The following is a 20436-nucleotide window of genomic DNA, read 5'->3' as shown; positions in this document are numbered from 1 at the left end:
CACATCTTCTAGTACGTTTAAGATGGCTACCATGCAGGTAAATAGAACTCTTTATATTCATCCAGTTAAAAGTTAAACAGTGTTATCAGAATGCAATAACGACAGTATTGATTCTCATTGCCAATATTGTTTTCTAAAATAAGAAAAATGTTGGAAAATTCTTTGAAAATATACTCCGTTCATTGTCTAATTATGTTCATTGACTAAAAAGTAGCATATTCATTGTGGCTTTACTATTGTTAACAAAACATGCTATGGCTCCTCATCCTCCACCATTCTCATTTACTGCTACAATTTAAGTCCAGTTACGGTAGAGAGAACTTGTGTTTTGGTAATGAGAATGTAACCAAACTATATTTATAGCTAGCCTAACTATTAACTTTAATATTATAAATTCACTTGGTATTTTCCTGAAAAACTCCAGAGAGAAGATTTCCACCAACCCAGAACTACTGTAAGAGTACAGAAGGAAACAGAGAGGTTAGGGGTTGTAGAGATCACAGTAAAAGTAATTAGCTCAGTTACACACACACACACACGATTTATTTAATCTAAAGCCATTTCACAAGTGCTTAAAACATCAATTATATACACAAAATGAAACAGAAAAACGACAGGAATTGCTTTTTCCATTAACAAAATTGTATTACTGGGGTCCGAAGGCCGAAAGGTCCTTATTGTAATTGCTTATATTATTATACCATCATGCGTTTGATTGCGAATTTGACCCCCTGAGCACTTTTATAGTTAGGTTAATGTTAATTTTGTCCATGTATGTCATGTAATTGATTATACTTGTATCCAATCTATCATCAAAATTTTGAACCTCATTTTCAAAACCCATGTATCATTACCGCAACAGGTGTTGATTTAATGTCAATTTAATGAATAGAAATCTAGTAGGAGCTTTAGAATGTGAATATATACTTTATGCCTTTCAGGTTTGTCAAATCATTTTGAAAATAAGGTTTCATTAATATAACAAAACTTTTAGGTTGCAGATTGTGAAAGGTGTTCATTTAACTATATGTCATGTCAGAGTTTCAAGTAACTGTGCAGGACTGTCAGTAATCAAACTTAAAAAATTGAAAATATATTCTTTTTACTAATTATCGTGACGTTTTGAGACCATTGCGGTAATGAGAAGTTTTTGGACTTGTTTTGGAAAATATGTTCTAAAAGGTGCTAAATTGTCAGTAAATATTTTAAAGTTAATGCCCACAAACACTTCAGACCTTGTTAATAATGCCTAAAAAATGTGTTTATTCTTGTCTTTTTTTAAATTTCATGACTCAATGAAACAAAGATTTCATGAGAATCACCCATTTAGGTAGTGTACCGGTACTTTTTTCCTCTGTGAGAAAATTATATATATTATATATATTCCTCTATTTAAAATTATACTTGTATACAGTTAATGTGCTCTTGTGCCCAGTTTAATGTGAATGAATAATACAGAATATTACAAAAACTGCTAAAATATATTCTAACCTTAACTGTAATAAAACTAGAATAAGAATCAGAGGTTTAGAGTAAATAGAAAAAAATGATCTAATACTATTCCATAGTAGGTTCTTCAGAAAGCATAAGATGTGAATAGAGGACAATATGTTCAGGTTTCATTCATTCAGAGTAAAAATGTTCCCTCATTCCTGTTGATGTTAAAGATCCACTTCCTGATCTCGATGCTTTTTTGATCCAGCATTTGTGTTTGTTTTGTTCTGTCCCAATTATTGTTGCTTTGTCCCAGTCCATGACATGTTCTACAGTGGTCTGATAGTGCAAACTTGAGATTTTCCTGTTGTGCTTTTGTTCCCATTCTTGTGAGTAATCCTGTCTCCTTTTCACACTCCCTCCGATGTTCATATTTCAAATGTATTTATATAGCACATTTCATACTCAAGGCAACTCAATGTGCTTTACATCAGGGGTTCTCAACTGGTCTCACCCCGGGACCCACATTTTGCCACGTTCATTAAATTGTGACCCACCTTTTTCTTTTTTTTTTTTTTAGAATTTGACCAACCAAAGTTAGTATTTAAAAAATAGCTTATATATAAAGTTTTTTTAAAAAACATAATTCCATATATTTTCCTGTGCAACATGTCAAAAGAAAAGCGTCTTTCAAAATAAAAGACAAGCCAATTATGAGAGACATTAAGTATTTAATTATTTTTGATCAGCTGTTTCCGACCCACTTTTGGGTCCTGACCCACCAGTTGAGAATCCCTGCTTTACATGATTAGAAAGTGCAACAGAAAATATTTAACAGCTTAAAAACCAATTAGAACATTAAGATCAGCAGCAGTGAAAACATTAAATCAACAATAACATGATTAAAAATCTCACTCCCTGTCATAGCAGTAGAGAAAAAGAGTGCCTTTAACTTCTATTTAGAAATGTTCCCATGTGATGCTGACTTCAGCTCTGCTGCAGTTTGTTCCACTTCTTTGCAGCATAACAACTAAAAGCAGCGTCATCATGTTTACTGTGAGCTCTGGGCTCCACTATCTGACCTGTGTCCATAGATCTGAGAGACCTGCTGGGTTCATATCTGACTAACATCTCAGTGATGTATTCTGGATCAAACCCATTCACAGATTTATACACCAGCAGCAGAACTTTAAAAGATATTCTGAGGCTGACTGGGAGCCAGTGGAAAGACTTTCAAACTGGTCTGATATGCTCTGACCTCTTTGTTCTGGTTAAGACCTGTTTCTCTATGTATGCATGACATGCATGAAATTTCATATATTACGATGCATTTTTTGTCTTTTTCTTTTTTGTCTTTGCGGTGAACTAGCAGCTGTGTGAGTTTGGTGAGTGGTTTTACAGCCGTGTACATTTCATGTTTTTCATTGCTCTTTGTATGGTATTGTTTCAAAGTAAATTTTATAAATAAAAAAAAAGTTGTCTGGATAAATGAAACCATGACAAATCATTTCAAAATAAAACTTGCAGGAATAGAGGATAAGTTGTTTGACTGAGAACTACAGCTTCATAATTCTAAATCAATTCGACATCCATCATTTTTTAATAGATAAGACCCTCGTAAATATAGCAAACCCAGAGCTAAATAAGTCCTTCAGAGGGAATTAAGTTTGTTTATGAATAAGTTACATTACATTTTAAAATTTCACAGTAAAATGGTGCCAGTCTTGCTGTTCGCCATCTTGTACCCTAAGGGCCCATACTACGAAGCTAGATAATTATATCCTGGATTTAGCGGGCTTCACCTAACTAAACATTCTGTGTCAGACAGAAGCTGTCCTACGAATCTCGATTACAACCCGCTAAGTTAAGCAAGTTGCTTTCAGCCTGGCTACGTGTGTGCTCTTGTGACAGAGGAGGCTCTTACTGCATCAGACCAATCACAATCACAGAGAAACTAGAGAGCAATTTACGTCACAATTAAGGAATAATTTTTTTTTTAAATATGAAGAATTAAAATCCATAATTCAGACCAAAAACAACACTGTTGCTGCAGTATAAGCAGGAAGTAATTATTGCAGGAAATGATTGTTAATGCCTAACTCAGTAAGATAAATGGAGAATAAACAGACACTGATCAGTTTCACTTTCACTTTTACCTTGTCTGATGCTGCGTTCATACAGCTCAGCCTACATCATAAGGTGGAATATATTCATATTTCATATGATCTTATAGGACTAAAGCACTCAGCGTCACCGCAGAATACATGAATGAATTAATGTATCAGTCTGAAAGCGTCCAACGCACACAGGCTTTATCAGCTGACTAGTGTAGGTCAGTCAGTCAGATATAAATCTATACATTACATTTCCTATAGGATGTCCTCAGATAAATGAAAAGATTGCATCAATGTCTAAATATTCTCTCTCCTGATAACGTCTCATCATATCCACACAGTGACGTATTCACAATGATCCTCCTTTTATTGGGCAGGTTGTTTTCTAAGAGCACTGATTGGTCAGGAGGCGGGGCTTTAGTACTCGCTCAGATCCTAGTCAGATCAAAAGTCGTTCAGCCTAAGTTACCATGGTGATTTAGCCCTGTAAGATGTTAGCCAGCTTCGTAGTATAGCACATGGCGAGTTGTAGTATAGGCCCTAAAAGGATCCTCCACAATTTTTAACTAATTTGGCCTAAACCATTTGAAATTTACTTATTAGAAGATCCATGCCTAACAAAACACTATATTATGCACCATAGTCATTTAAATATTTTATTATTGTTGTCATACATAAAAACATACAGAATAATTAATATTTAAAACAATGACATCGTCTTAATGACACAATTTTTTTTCTTTGATGTCTGCAGTGGAGCGCACATACTCCACACAACAATGTCAGGAAGTTTGCTGACATTGCCACAGATATCATAAGGGTGTGACTAATGGCTGCTTAAATGTGATTTTCAAACATCCAGGTTACCCTTAAAATTAGCAGCATTTCACAAGCAAGCGCTTAACTATGAGAAACTGCTTTTCTCTCACAATTTTACCCCCATAACTCAGTGTTGTAGAATAATCGAGCTGTGACTGTTAACAAGAAATCTCTGTTTAAAAGCGATTGGTAGAAAAATGGCGTTTGTTTTATATATGACTTGTTGCATCCTGATGGTCTCTTTTTATCATATGAGGCTTTCATTATCAAGTATAATGTACAGATTTCTCTTAATGGCTACAACAAGGTCTGTAATGCAGTTCCCATTCCTTTTCTCAGACTCATTCAGAACATTATGCTTGCTTATCATAACCTCACCGCCTACTTTAACTATTGATCAAGTTATTCTTGTTGATAAAACATAGAACAACAAAATTGTTTCCCAAATTTCAATAAACAAATGTTTTGTCATTTTAATAGAAATATTAGACATGACCTAGAAAACTCATTTAAACACAAACCTTTTTATTTTTACTAATCTTACCCTATTGCCCCAAAAGTTAAAGAAACACATTTTAAAATTATTTCTGGCTTATTCCCTGTTAATGATTTTGTGCATAAAAGGTTCAATTTTGACACTGAACCCTGCACTCATCCTCCACAGAAACAATTGAACATTTATTTTTTAGTTATGTAAAGACAAATGTTTTTGAACTGACATTCACAGCTGACTGTCTCTAAAAATCAATGTTCCACCTTTTCTTCCAAAGACATCATTTATTTCATGGACAATTTGGACTCACGTATCTGTGATGTTATAAATGTTATTTTAATAAATATTTTATTCATACTTGTAAATGGAAAGACTACTCCTGTGTGTAATGTGTTTATTATTTGGTTCACTACCTACTTCAAGTCTCTTAAATTAATCAAACATACCAAAAAAGCAGCCAAAATGAATAAAGAAATGAAAATGTCCTTGTTCTTTTAAGATGCCATTGCCTTGTATGTGCCCTTTTCCTTTTGTCTATTAAGCATATACATTTTCTTTCTTTTTTTATTGTTTATTTTTTGTTTACTTCTGTGCCAGAGTGTATTATTGTACCCTGATTTAAAATGTATATGTATTGTATGTATTGTTTGTAAAAATAAAAATAAAATAAAAAAGTGTCGCAAAAGTATGGGAGGCCGTTTCGGAAAAAACTTCTTCCAGAGCATGTTTCTACTGCTCTATATTCCATTGGCAGCAGGCTTTAAAAAATGTCAACTTTAAACAGCAACATTTATTTTGAAGAATTTACAGCTATAGTTTTCAAACCAGTGAATAAAACCCATAACATCACTTTTTGTCTGATTCAGTCTGTGTTTCATTAACTGTAAATCCTTGGTTACCAAAGTGGGGTACAGGTACCCCCAGGGGTACGCAAACTGTCATGGGGGGGTACATGAATAAAAAATAAAAATTAGAAACAAGAATATAAATAGAGCAGCAGTCAGGAGCCTCCATGCATTGGCACAAATGACACATAAGCTGATGTCAGACGACCCTCTAGTGGTGATCTAGTGATGTTTTAATTATTATTAATATGTTATTCTCAACAGGATAGGTCAAATTCAGAGACAGATGTCACTGTAAGGCTACATTGTATGCGACATTACATCAGTGGTTCCAAACCTTTTTTGTGTTGTGACTCCATTTTATTATAATATTTTTCTTTCTCCAATTAGCATTTGATGTTTGTTGTTGCCAGGATTAGTGCTCAAAGTGACAAGATGCACCAGCTCAGATATCCTTATACAGTTTATGCTATTTTTTTACTTATTTCATTTCAACTAGATTTTTATTTGAGAAAGTGAAAGTATAGAATACAGTCGTCTAAGATTGTTTTGTATATGCTGTTATAATTTGAACAAAAAGAATAAAGATAAAAAAAATCTTAAAAACGCATATTTAATCAGTACTTTTCTATTATTATAAATTATTAGACATTTTAGAGAACCCCATTTGAATTCCATCATGACCCCATGGTTAAAAAACATAATGGAATGCAGTGTTTTTTCAAGTGTGCAGTGGTGGGGGGTACATGGATTCAGGTTAAATGTCTGAAGGGGTACGGGACTGTGAACAGTTTGGGGAAACACTGTAAATGACAAACCATCATAGGAGTCTGTTGTTGACTAGAGGTGAGTATTGGCAAGGATGTTGCAATACGATACGATATTATCACGATATTCTACCCAGTTAATATCAAAAGGAAACCTAGAGATGAAAAATCAAGTTGCTGTATATGTTCATCAGAAGATATTGATCAGTCAGAGGACGAATTCAGTCAAAACGATTTGCTTCAAAATCTCCTTTTTATTATTAGTTTTTGCACATTATCACTGAAAAAAAGAAAATACTGTGTTACACACTGACATCATAACATAAAGTGCAACAAGTTTCTTTTCACTAAAACTACTGTGTAGAAGTCTCAAAGTAACCATGACAACATAATGACGGCTTTGTAACAACTGTAAGTGAGAACATTAATGATAAATCACCCTGAGTTACTGATAATGCACAAAAATAAGAGCAAATAATTTCTCCTATTGTATCAGTTTAAACACTGATCTGAACAGATTATATGGGAATAAAATGTCAGTGAATACATAAATATTGCAGGTATTACACACTGCCATCATAAAATCAAGTAACCATTGCAACAAGTTGAAAGCATTGTAACCACTGAAATATTGCACAAATACACAAAAATATTAATTAAATAAATAAAAAAATCTATTTAAAATCAGCACCAAAAAAATCTCAATATATTGTAAAATCAATTTTTTTTTCACACCCCTATTGTTGACCAGTAGTTTAACTAGATCCACTCAGCATGGAATAAATAAAAAAACAGGGTTTTACATGTATTGTAATGGTAGAAAACAACCTGAACTGGAGTGGGTACAGAAAGAATGCACACAATTATCTCACTAACAATGTGATTTTATTACCAATAAAGCAAGCTGTGCTTTCTGTAGGGGATCAATGAACTAATGTAACTAAAAGACTCATGACCCAACAGTATTCAGGTCAAATATCTGATGAAACGATTCATGAGTTCACTTTAACTTTATTCTATACAAAAATACAAAGACTGTTTTTCTTTCTTCAACATTTTACTTGAGGAACGCCACGTCTGGGATCTTTCCCGCCGTCTGAAACAGAAACAGTTTTTACTTTAGACATCAGCACATTTAAACCATGACGTAGATTGTTTATAGTCGTGTCACCTTTAACTGAGTGAAAATATGTGCTGCTTTGTTCATGTCCCACTCGTTGTCCTGCAGACACCTGCAACACACAGACAGTGTTTACCAGTGAGCTGTGACATTCATCCCAGTCTGGTAGACGGCATTAGGAGAGGACACCTACTTCAGGGACCATTCCAGGTTCATGCCTGACTTCAGGGAGAAGGTGCTGAGCATCTCCTGCTGTGGGGCAGTGAGGGTGGGCACTGGGCTGGAGGAAGGGGGCGGGGCAGGCGCCACAAAAGCTCGGCTGATCTGCTCCGTTGTAGCCATTCTGATGAAGAGCTGGTCGTTGATGATGCACAAACTGTTCAAGTATGAACGAGGACCACAGGGTTCAAAGGTTAGAGACTTTCTATGGTGTTAATATTACAGTGTTATAGGGCCGCACGAAACATACTGTTAACTACATATGTGTAGAACTGTACATATAGAACTGTAACATGGTTTATCAGTTTAGCGTTAAACTATAATTGACAATTTTGATAGAATTTTAATGGCAATTACAATTAAATAGTCAATTATCTGAACTCAATTACAATCTAGTCATGATTATGACAGCAAGAGATCTTTAAAAATCACAATTATAATTATGGCATAATTGTAATTATCAAATAAGCAATTACAATTATAATTGACCCCAACCCTGATTATATTGTGCTACAATACAAACAGATGTTGGTTTGATGTATTTGTTAAAGTTGTTTGTTATTATTATCATTATTATTATTATTATTGATATGAGAAATAAATATGGTAAATTGGAATATTTTGAGATTATATTATTTAATATTTATTACTACACAAAAGTACTGAAAAGTGGTATCGTTGAGTACCGATACTGATTTACGAGTACTGAGTATCGGTTTAAATGTGAAAGGTGCCCATCCCTAGTAATCTCTACAATATCAATGGTTGTTGTGTAAAAGCATTATGGTTTATCATTTATGGACAAATAAACATACATTAGGTAAATATAGGAATACACAAAAAACACACGTGGTGAAACAGTATTTACTGACATGAAATTGAACATGCAACCGTTTGTTCATTCCAGTCATACTAGTGGAGGCAAGCATTATCTGAAGCTACAGCTGCCAATCAGCACTTTGGTTTTAAGTGTGTAACCTACCCAGAATTCACTGCTGGAACTGTGACGAAAACTCTGGAGAAGGCCCTTGTAGATTCTTTAGATTTATCATCTACAACAACTGAAAAACCCCAAAAAACCCAGGAAAGCATTAGTGAGCAACAGATGAGTTGCAGTGGATCTTCTTAAAACCATGACGACTAAGATACTGACCTTCTTTGAAGACTCCGCCCACTGTGAATGACAGCAGCGTACTCTGTGAAAACAAAGTAGTTCGGCTGAGTGTGAACAACACAAATGATGTAACTCAGATCAGACGTGAACTCACTGTGTAGGCGTTTACGTCCACGGTGAAAGAGGTGATGTCATGCTGAGTTTTTGGCAGCTCGTTGAGGAGCGCCACCACATTCAGCCGTTTGTGCTTTAGCAGATGGAAACGCATCGCTAGGGCAGGTGAAAACAAGACAAACATCAGGTGGGCTCCATCATTACTAGGGTTGGGTATCGGTTACTACTCGCTACTTTTTCAACGCTTCTGGTGCTTAATCATTACTTTAAACTAACTTCAAAATCTCAAAATGCCCTTTTATTTCCAGAGCCAAATTTAACACATTTAACTAAACAAATAAACTATTATTAGATCAAATTCACATCAGGGTTTCCCACACATTCATTTATTTATGGAGGATAATGTCATGCACCTTCTTTTAGGCCATGTTTTGTGCATGTGCTACGGTTAGAAATGAGGCCATTGATCAATGATCTGAGCAGCGGCCCTGACGTCATGTGTATCAAGTAATGTGTGACACCAAAATCTTTCTTCTTATTGGACCCGGTTACTAGCGTTTCCATGGGAACTGGTCCCATACTTGTTCCAGGTTTCGTACCCAACCCTAATCATTACAAGTCATACGTTCACTTCAGGAGAACTTACTGGAGTCTTTGGTCCTCTTCAGGTTTCTACTGTCTTTGAAATATTCTCTCAGACCGCTCCTGAAAAACAAAGCCAGAACAAAAAAATCAGCACCACTCAAAGAAAACGTAGCCATTTAATCAAAGTTATACACCTGTGTGCGTGTGTGTGTCCTTACATTGATGGATTCTGGACGTTGTACGGTGTTGTTAGTGAAAATAATGCCTCATTATGGTAGGCACCCAGCAATGACTGTCTGTCTCCAGAGTCGTACACAGTGTAGTACCTGTGAAACAAACAAAACACACTCTGCATATCAACACCAATCACTGATGTCATTTCCTACTTATTGTTATAAACGCTGTGAAGCGACATAGAAAAAAGTGTAAGAAACTCACTGTTGCAAAAAGCGCTGAATGTAGACTTTAGCGTCATCAGAGCCAAAGCAGCTTCCCTGTGTGATCACATGGTCAACATTTAGCAGGAGAAATGAGACGTTCATTACAGAAAAGGCTTGAATCTAAAAATATAGTTGCTTCTATATTCTTGTACTTTGACAAGTCACGTTTTGAACACAACAGACACAGACAATTCAGCATCACACTGACTAACCTTGCAAGGTGGGAGAGTGGTGGGTGTTTCCACATCAAAGCCAATGTGTGGGGGGAGGTCATTTCCATCCTGATGAGGGACAATACACAGCTTAGTACAAGTTGGAAAACATCAGTTCATTTGGCGATTATCTGGTGTTTTTGAAACACGACTGACACTGGCCATAACATTATCCTTAAAAACCACTGGACCAAAACACAAACTAAACTCAAGGTACCAGAACAAAGCCAATCTGTGACCTCTGAACTAATCTGGTTGGTCCAAGTGGATAAAAAAACTCAAACTAAATGAACCAGTAATAATAAATATATAGTGACTGGTACATCATACTCAGGTCTGAAGCTGTGGAACTCATTATCCACAGAATTTAAAACCATATCTGAGTTTAAAATGTTCACTTCTAGGGTTTAGTCTTGGCTGAAAACAAACCAAAGTAAATAACACTGAGTCTGTGTGAATGTATGTGGGATCGTGTGTGTATGTGTGTGATTGTAAAAAGTTTTATACAAATGTTGTATTAATGTATTTTATTATAGTAAATTGTGTAAAAAGGCCCAACCAGGGACATGAGCTGTGAATTAGCATTAGCTAGAAGCTCTTTATGCGTTGCATCAGCTGTAAACCTTTATTGTAATTATGTTGATTGCATTGTCTCTGAAAAATAAATAAATAAATATTTGGGGGAAGAAAAACTACTTAAATATTTGAAGATTTTACATCCTGTAAACAAGTACAATATACTGTACTTATAGCTGCTAGATATGATCTTTTTATTTTTTAAATCAGATAAAGACATACTGTAGACCTTAGATTAATGTATGTTAGATCACTCTAAATGTAAAAGGTTGAAATTGTTGCTTGAAATTATTTCATTCTTATCAGGATTTATTGCGTTCTTCCCACAGGCAAGGAAGACAGTGGTGGTTCAACTCCATTGATGTTCTGGTTTGTCCCCATGACATCACATCACTAAGTGAGGCATTCAAATTCAGCTGGATATATAAAACTTTCCGTGTAAGCCCAAAAATACACTTCCACTACTGTTTTGCCGCAACGTTCAGTCCGTGAAAAAAACCAGAATTGTGTTGAGAAGTCTATTTGACAGAGTTTTTAGGGACAAATGAGAAATCACGATAAGAATTAGGAACACCTCTATCCTTCCGTCTATGGGACTCCACATCCCACAATGCAATGCACAAAACTCGGAACAAACTTTCAAGCTGCAATTTCAACCTTCTATTATTTTGTCGTGCAATTGATCTTTGAGTTATAGATCTATGGAGGCCTACACCATGTCTTTTATCTGATAGATAATCATTGTTCCCAGCAGCTTTAACACAACTGATAATTGACAAAAGGACGTTAAACACAAAGGTCCTCTAGTATCAAAACTATGCTGGTAGAAATGAAGACTGAGTGACCATAAACTGCTGATGAATGAATGAGTGAGTAGACCTACCAACTTCAGAAGCTGGGGAAACTTCTGGCACACAGCACTGGAATGTAAACAAAATTGAAAAGCAGAGAAATTAGTGTGAGAATTCATCTTCCTCATTGTTGAATATACGCTAACATACATGACCATGTCCCACGTTCACCTGAATGCCCACCCTGGAGTGTACTTACCAGCAGGTATACTCACCCTCTGCCCCATTTTGGTGATACACACAGATTTGACGTGGCAAAGCAACACATACACACACACACGGTCTACCAGTTTGAGCTGAAAACTGCCAAACAAATGGTTTTTTCTAAAGAGAGAAGTGATGCGCTGCTGGGAGAGAGGTGGTTACCACCAGTCTGGTCTTAACTCCTCCCCACTCTGGTGAAGATGCAGGGCAACCAACGAGTCACTGTCACTCAAGAACAAAACAGAGTCTTGGTGAAAAAAATATCAAGTACATTTTAAGTGCACTGTTAGACCCTGTGATTTAACACAGCCATACACAAAGCACTTTTCTCAATTTGGACATTGTTGGGTCTTCCTTTGTTTACAAGTTCTCCATCAACTGTGGGAAAATTCAGTCATTCATTAGGAACAAAAACACACAACAGCGGGTTTGACACACGTTGGTGGCATGCTGTGGGAAACTCAGATATAAGACGTTGGATTAGCAGAAACTGCCTTCGTTAAACAAATCATCAAAACATCAATTTTGGATCAAGACAACTAACTTGACGTATGAAGATGGGTCTTTGAAAAGGTCACAGAGAGGGTTTCTGACCAGCCACAGCTCCACCAGTTTCAGCCCCTTCAACTTGTCCAGCTCATGTTCGCTTTTCAGCTGAGGAACAAACAGGAAGCCGGTAGGCGTCAACACATGAACCTTCAACACGACTACACAAACATGACAATGAAAGCCTTGGAGCGGCCAGTCTCACGTCGTTGTGTGAAAGGTTCAGGGCCTTCAGATGAGGCACTTTGGTCACAAGCTCGCTGAGTTCATCCAGTCTCTGGATGCAGTTGTGACTGAGATTCAAGCTTGTCAACTGCAAAGAAAACATTGATTTCATTAGGTCTCGACTTCACTTTGATGATCTAACTTTTAAAGTATCCACAGTATATGAAGATACACAGATAGTTGCTGATTGTCGTACGACCGTTACCTGAGGAATGTTTTCTTCAACGATCTTAATGACGGCCTCCATGTTTGTTTTCCTGTTTAAAACCATTTTAACATCCTGGGAGACCATGTCTGTTTCAAAGTAAACAGATAAAAGTTTCAACATTCACGTCCACAAGGTAATATTTCATCATGAACTACACAATTCTGAAGATTTAAAACATTTCAAGTAAAAAAATAAAAATGAAACAATAATAATACATTATGAAAACAACTGTAATCAATGAATAATAATTCTAACTACAAAAATGTAAACTGTATATAAAAGTATCACCTGGTGCTTCCAGCCTGTTAACCCAGTAACACATGCCATTTAGATTGTGTTTTAAAAAGCTGTGATTGATAAATACTTCCACTATATAAAACAACACATCCCCAATAAAAGGTGTTTTCTCTGAGATGTCAAAGGAAGTGGCCAACATTGTGAATAATCTAATGCCAAAAGAGGTGGTGTGGTTACCTGGGTCTGTGTGAATACTGGTCAGATCCAAAGCTTGCTGTGAGCCATCAAAACGTTTTGACATGCATTGCTAGAAAAGAGAAAAAAAAAAACATCTTTTAAAACAGTTCAAAAACATTCTTTTAAATCAGGGATGCTCATAGTTAACTATTTAACCGTTAACAGACAACAACTTTGACCAATTAATGCTAACATACTACTTTCTGCAAGTCCTAAAAAATAAGTTTGTATGGATATTAACATTTGGCTATGGTATTATTATTTAAAAAAAACTCAAAATGTCCAGTAAATTCCTATACATAATTGCCATGAAAAGTTTCTATTTTAGAATATTCCCAATCTTAAATTCCTTTGAATATTTACTGGAAATCTTCCACCTCTTTGCAACCATAATTGTGTCACACCAAATTTAACACATTTAACTAAATAAATAAACTATTATTAGATCAAATTCACATCAGGGTGAAATTCACTCCCAGGTATTTGAACTACTCCACAATGTCCACACTGACCCCCTGGATGATTTGTTATCACTGACCTTCAGATGCTCCAATTCTCCAACCTTCAGATCAGGGAAGAGGAAGTTGGGGGGATCACTGCGGTTGATGTGTACCTCCACCTTGAGGAACATCAGTCAAGAAAAAAAACATTACAAACTAATGAGTGAGAACAGTAATGTAGAGCCTGTGAGAACATTTAGCAAACAATTCACTAAATGCCAAGAATACATTTATCAGTAAACATTGTTCACTGTGAGATGCACTGGACAAACACTGAGGCCCAGTTGGTGGTTTTGACTGTAGTTTTCTAAGAAATACTTGGTCATTGTTAAGTATTCAGAAACATTTGTAATTGGTGTTTTCAAACTGAAGATCTTGAAGCTCAGTTTTCAAGCCATTTGCATGAAAAAAGTAATAAAAAAGCATTAATCATAAAGGCAGGTGTACGTGAGGCTGATAACAGATAACCCAAAGTTCTCATAGAAGTGAGTTTGTGTTTCCAGTTGTCACCACAAACGTACCTTATAGCCATCACAGTCTGTGACCTTGCGAGAACACTTGCGCAGGGCACTGGCAGTAGTGAAATCATCAACGTAGAAATGAACTTTATTGTGGTCTTCATGGTACTAGTAAATAGAACAAAATGCAATTAAAACATAGCATTTAGGTGATTGTTAGAGATATAAAAAGTATTAGTGATTATCGCAAGTAAACAAAATAAAGGAAAAAGTGTTCAAACTCACTGTAATAATCACAGTATACAAAGGATGATAAATACAATGATAAAACAAAGGCATTTCCTCCATACATCTCAAGTGATAAACAACAGCTTTTTATCTCAATCACTTATTAGTAAATGATAAAATCCTGCCAACACTCACCTGAATAGGAGTGTATGGAATGGAGCAGATGTCCTGTAGAGCTGGCACTAACCACTTCTTGTCATACTTTTTGCCGTGAGGAATCTGTTGACAAGGCAAACAAATGGGGATCCTGTTATACCAATCACAAAGCAGATTAACCAGATGTGAGTGTGAGTGTGTTAGCTTACACACCGTGATTTTGAACCAGCCTGTTCGGCTTCTAGTTCCTCCTCTGAAAGATCCTCTCCCTCCTCCTCTGCCACCTCCACCTTTGCCTTGTCGCCAATCTCTGTCCATACGGCGGTCTCCTTTGCAAAATTCTCTCCCATAAGGATTGCTGAACAAGACAAAATAATACTAATGATGATGATTTCTGTACAAGAGCAAAAGGCAAGTGACCAAACAGTTCTAAGGATTGTGGGTTTTCATGGAAAGTCTTTTCTGGTTGTAATGAGCCTTCTGTCATCTGCTGCTATCTGGTCTCTGAAGAATACTGCACAGTTATATCTAATTCTAATCGAATTTGAATGAGGTTCATTTAAACTAAGTTGATCAAAACTTAATCATTAAACCTGATCAGATTCATTAAACCATTGATGCCTGAGAGGAATATAGTGACATTAATGCTGTTCTCATACATATTGATATGACCTCTAAATAATTAAAAAGGAGCACTCAGAATAAGCCATGTCACTACAACTTATATCTACCTTTTATTGTATCTTATTTTATTTTTGACATACATTTTTGTTTATTATGAGTTTTTTTATTTACTAGTATTTATTTTGTTTCCTCACATCAGTTAAAAACTAACATTTTCTTTAAGAAATAATAAATATTTCTAAAAAAACAAAATTTCAAAAATGTATTTTATAGAGCCCTACTTATCCACAGACATATTTGAGAGACACACACACCTTGCTTTATATAAATAGATGCTGTAGTAAGAAACAGCATTGTGACAATTAAATGAAATGTCTGGGTTAAAACATGTGGGACCATCTCCAACTGTGAACCAAAATTTGAAAAAGCACATCTTATTCACATTGGCTCGAGCACTGCAGAGCTATTAATTATTATTGTATTACTAAGCTACTTTTTCATTTACAATGTATTAAATGAAAGTCAACACTTACTGTCTTTGCTGAGAACTGCTGTCCTGAGAGCTGTTGCTCATGGTCACATCTTTATCGATGACAAGCCTGGACCAGAGTCCAGGTCCTCCAAATCCACCACGGTGGTTCCCCCGCTGCCGGTCTCTGCGGAACGACGACCCCTTGTAGGGGCCTCGGTGTTTGCGAAAACGTTGGGGTGCAATTCTGTCATTGTCATCTGTAAAAGAAAATCCACATCATTAACCTATACTTTTAGTGAGTTTAGGACACATGCTTAGCCATAAATGCAGTGTTACTAAAAATGGCAAAATTAATTCTTTCAGTTTTTGGTCTTGGTTTTTTTCATTTTTGGTTTTGGCCAAGAATTTTTCTATAGCACGGTGCATCTCTATGCTTTGTCTTGGATTGTACAATGTGCAGTAAAATGTATTTTTGTACCAGCATTCAGTTGCCATAAAAAATACTAAAATTATAAATTTACAGTATAATTATATAATGAAATATTTTAATAAATGAATTGAATAAGCAAATTTAGTCAGTGAAATAAAATGAATCCGTGTGGTTAAATGTTGGTACATGTAGAGTTTTACTAACAACCAAAGATAAAGCAAATGTGTAATGTGCATAAACATGTATTTTAATGTGAACCTTTTGACATTTGGAGACCAGGTGTAGTTCACATCAGGTCTGGTTCTGTTCACTCTGACAGTGTTTTTGGGGTTTTGTTTATAGATCGGGCCTTATGTCCCCACAAAAATAAATGAGTTTAAACCCCACAAACTAGAACAACCGTTACCCTGTGCTTTGTCTCAGAACTCAGTGCACAAACCAAGCTATCCGCCTTCATAACTAATGCTGAGATATTACAGAACCTAAAAGGATCCATATATTGCAGGTACAGTGTAGTTTGACACATGGTTTACATGTATTTAGACAAAATACCAGCTATGTACAGGGACTCCATGACACTGTGTTACCACCACTCTGGACCCTATTCCCAGCTTTGCTGACCTCCCTCCTTATTTTGAAGTCGTCTTCCTCAAAAGGAAAACAGCAGACGTTTAATATTAAAGCTGAGCTCCACAGAAGTCTCTTACCGTTGTAAAACGCCATGTTCCTCTGACCGTGTTGTTTTTAAAAAAACAAAAACTCGGTCGAACAGTCCGTGGAAAAAATAACTTCTTATTTATCCGAATACAAAGTATGAAATCCAACAGAAAGACTAATACACAATGCCTCAAAGTATGCGATATACAGCTGAAACGTTAGCATGTAACGACTTCTGCTGTAAAGATAGGCTACTTCCTGTTTACTGAATTCAACTGCCAGTGCCCAATCCTTACAACGCATGCGCATATAGCACGTCACTTCCTGATATGCTGGGAAGTGATATTTGAATGTAAACCGACCATACGATGTTTTTTTTCAAAATTTCAATCGTACACAATTAAATATGTTACTGTTTATATATATATATATATATATATATATATATATATATATATATATTATCAGTTCACATGTAAAGATGCGACTGTTTTGTGGTGTTTTTAATTGTTAACTTTAAAAAAAGACAAAAAGGAACAAAAACGGATTAAACACATTACACAACATTGACAATCAAAAACCAAACATCAAATAAAAAACAAAATAAATCGGAATTTACTCAAAACATAAATATGGAATGATTTTTAAAGAGCAAGATTTCAACCTTTTAAATAGTACGATGGAAGCATGCAATTACAATGGAGCATTGTAGTCAGTAAAAAAAAAAAAAAAAAAAAATCCGTTTTCCGAATTAATTTTTTTTTTTTTTTAAATCCGTTTTCCGAAATAATATGTTTTATAAATCTGTTTTCCGAATTCATTATTTTTTTCCTGTGGGGATTATCTCGTAATTTTTTATTTTATTTTTTTAAACACAGAGACTGGTTCCGGGTCAGAGTTCATCACAATGGCGTCATCCGCAGCGCTGGATATTCATCCATTCATTGATTTTTACTTTTCGAGTTAGAATATAAAGATATTAAGGAGTTGCAGTCGGCATAACTTTAACATTAGTGACGGACAGGTAAAGAGGATACTTTAGTTCAAGAGGACACAGTCGTCGTAAAGCATACTCTGAGCTTGGAGTCCTGGTTGAATTCATTAGCAACAACTACAATACTGGGCAACTTCACGGATACCGGTGGATAATAATATTATTCATGATGCATTGGATTTTATTTGGTGCTTTTCATAGACACTCAAAGCGCTTTACGTAATTTTCGTTCATGTTTCCGTGTTGTGTTACAGTAGAATAGCATGTTTAGGCATTGGAATCGTTTCAGTTCTACACACGTTTTCAACTGAACTAGACGATGAAATGTGAAAATGTCTGTATTCATCAGAGAAGTTATACATGGTCTAACTTACTGCTTAACATGCTAGAATCAATGCTACACAGGGCTACATAGTGTGTATGTGAGCTAATGATGCTAATGATGGTAAACAGCTATAACCAGTGTTTATTACACATACTGTGAGGACGTTTTGTGCCCAGATACGTATTTATTCATTTATAGTTTAAATAGTGTTTACATACATATTATTTACAGTTAAAAAGCACTCAGCTTTGTTCACTAAATTCCTGTAAACAATTGTTCTAGTGCAGTGGTTCCCAAACTTTTCACAGTCCGTACCCCTTCAAACATTTAACCTGAGGCCATGTACCCCCTACTCCTGCACACTGTAATGTAATGCAGCGTTTTTTAACCTTGGGGTCGTGACCCCATGTTGGGTCACCTGGAATTAAAATGGAGTCCCCTGAAATGTATAATAATTTATGATTAAAAAAAAAAGACTGATGAAAATGTATTTTTAAAATGTTTTATTATTTTTCAAATCATAAAACCACACACAAAACAAACTTAAATAACTGTATTCTATGCTTTCACTTTCACAAATTTAGTCTACATAAAATAAAACGCAGTATAAAAATATCTGAGCTGACACATCTTGTCGCATTGTGTCCTAATCCTCACAACAACAAACATTATCAAAAGATAATTCTAGAAAGAAAAGAAAAAGAAAATTAAATGTGTGTCTTTATTGTTTTTTCATTTCAGATGTGATTGATCCACTGAAGCAGAGGATGAATGCTGTAACCATCACTGCTGTGTTACACATGGACCAAAGTTTCCTCTCAGCCTGTTATTAATAGAAATAAAACACTTCATTTGGGGCCAACATTGTTGAATTGATTGATCACCACATTTGACACTACACAGATATACAGTATGTATGAATAACGTGCTTCAAGTAGAGAAAGTAAGACACGAAAGCATTAGAAAATTAGTGTTTTTCCTCTTTTTTAATGTAATATCTTTATGTAGGTCAAGCAGTCAAACATTGTTTTGTGTTGTACATGTGAGTGACATATATAACATTCTGTCAACTGGACCTTCCATGCTGTGGTTGTTGGGTGGGTGGGGGGGTTCATCTTTGTACAGACTGGTAAAGAGGGCTGATCTGTGGTGGACACAGAGCTGGACTCTGGTGGCAGAATGACAGACCCTAGAGAAGACTCCATCCATCCTGGAGAAGACAAAGCCCCCACTGCACTGGACCATGATCACACAGAACAGCTGTTTAGTCTCTGAGCTGCTCCACAAACACTCAGGAAGTATTTTATTCCCCCTGGACATAAAACTACAAGTGATCAATGTGTGACAGAGGGACATGAACACATTCACTGTACAGTCTTATCTTAGTGCTGTATGTAACATTACTGGTGGTGTTACTTTGAGGGTCAGTAACTATCAAGGCTATTGTCTGCATCTGTAGGGACGAGGAAACGCTGAAAAACTCTAATACAACCATTTTCAAGTCCATGTACATCCATCGTATGAATGTAGTGTGTGAGTGAGTGTTGGTGGTGGTCAGAGGGACCGATGGTTCACTATGGTAGCCTCACTTCTGTCAGTCTGCCCCAGGGCAGATGTGGCTACAATAGTAGCTTACCACCACTGTGTGTGGAGTGAAAGAATGATGCACATCATTGTAAAGCGCTTTGAGTGTCTATGAAAAGCACCAAATAAAATCCAATGCATCATGAATAATATTATTATCCACCGGTATCCGTGAAGTTGCCCAGTATTGTAGTTGTTGCTAATGAATTCAACCAGGACTCCAAGCTCCGAGTACGACGACTGTGTCCTCTTGAACTAAAGTATCCTCTTTACCTGTCCGTCACTAATGTTAAAGTTATGCCGACTGCAAATCCTTAATATCTTTATATTCTAACTCGAAAAGTAAAAATCAATGAATGGACGAATATCCAGCGCTGCGGATGACGTCATTGTGATGAACTCTGACCCGGAACCAGTCTCTGTGTTTAAAAAAATAAAATAAAAAAATTACGAGATAATCCCCACAGGAAAAATGAATTAATTCGGTAATCATATTTTTAAAAAAATTATTTCGGAAAATGGATTTAAAAAAAAATAATAATTCGGAAAACGGATTTTTTTTTTTTTTTTACATTTCCTTGTTTGTTTGTTTTTTTTACTGGCGAATGGGCTTCCCTACAAAAATACCAAAACAAGAGCAAAAAAAAA

The 20436-nt window shown here is 35.8% G+C and overlaps 1 protein-coding gene across 1 annotated transcript; it reads right to left on the bottom strand.

Moving 5' to 3' along the window:
* Positions 1 to 7463: 7463 nt before the first annotated feature.
* LOC114466096 (nuclear RNA export factor 1-like) lies at positions 7464 to 17175 on the bottom strand. The gene is made up of 21 exons (XM_028451563.1): positions 16936 to 17175; positions 15860 to 16055; positions 14916 to 15060; positions 14742 to 14825; positions 14382 to 14486; positions 13899 to 13979; positions 13361 to 13430; positions 12884 to 12972; positions 12659 to 12766; positions 12452 to 12561; positions 11736 to 11772; positions 10277 to 10345; positions 10063 to 10118; positions 9843 to 9950; positions 9686 to 9744; positions 9080 to 9195; positions 8965 to 9007; positions 8794 to 8872; positions 7786 to 7968; positions 7644 to 7704; positions 7464 to 7568 (listed from the first exon to the last, which is right to left on the bottom strand). The coding sequence occupies exons 1-21, from the start codon at positions 16949 to 16951 to the stop codon at positions 7530 to 7532; spliced, it is 1854 nt and encodes a 617-aa protein (XP_028307364.1). The 5' UTR covers positions 16952 to 17175; the 3' UTR covers positions 7464 to 7529.
* Between the last annotated feature and the right edge of the window lie 3261 nt (positions 17176 to 20436).

This window comes from Gouania willdenowi, chromosome 6, assembly GCF_900634775.1.
Source record: "Gouania willdenowi chromosome 6, fGouWil2.1, whole genome shotgun sequence".
In the NCBI taxonomy this organism is placed as follows: domain Eukaryota; kingdom Metazoa; phylum Chordata; class Actinopteri; order Blenniiformes; family Gobiesocidae; genus Gouania; species Gouania willdenowi.
The sequence above is the reverse complement of the archived record's forward strand: the minus strand, read 5'-3'. Positions and strand labels throughout refer to the sequence as shown.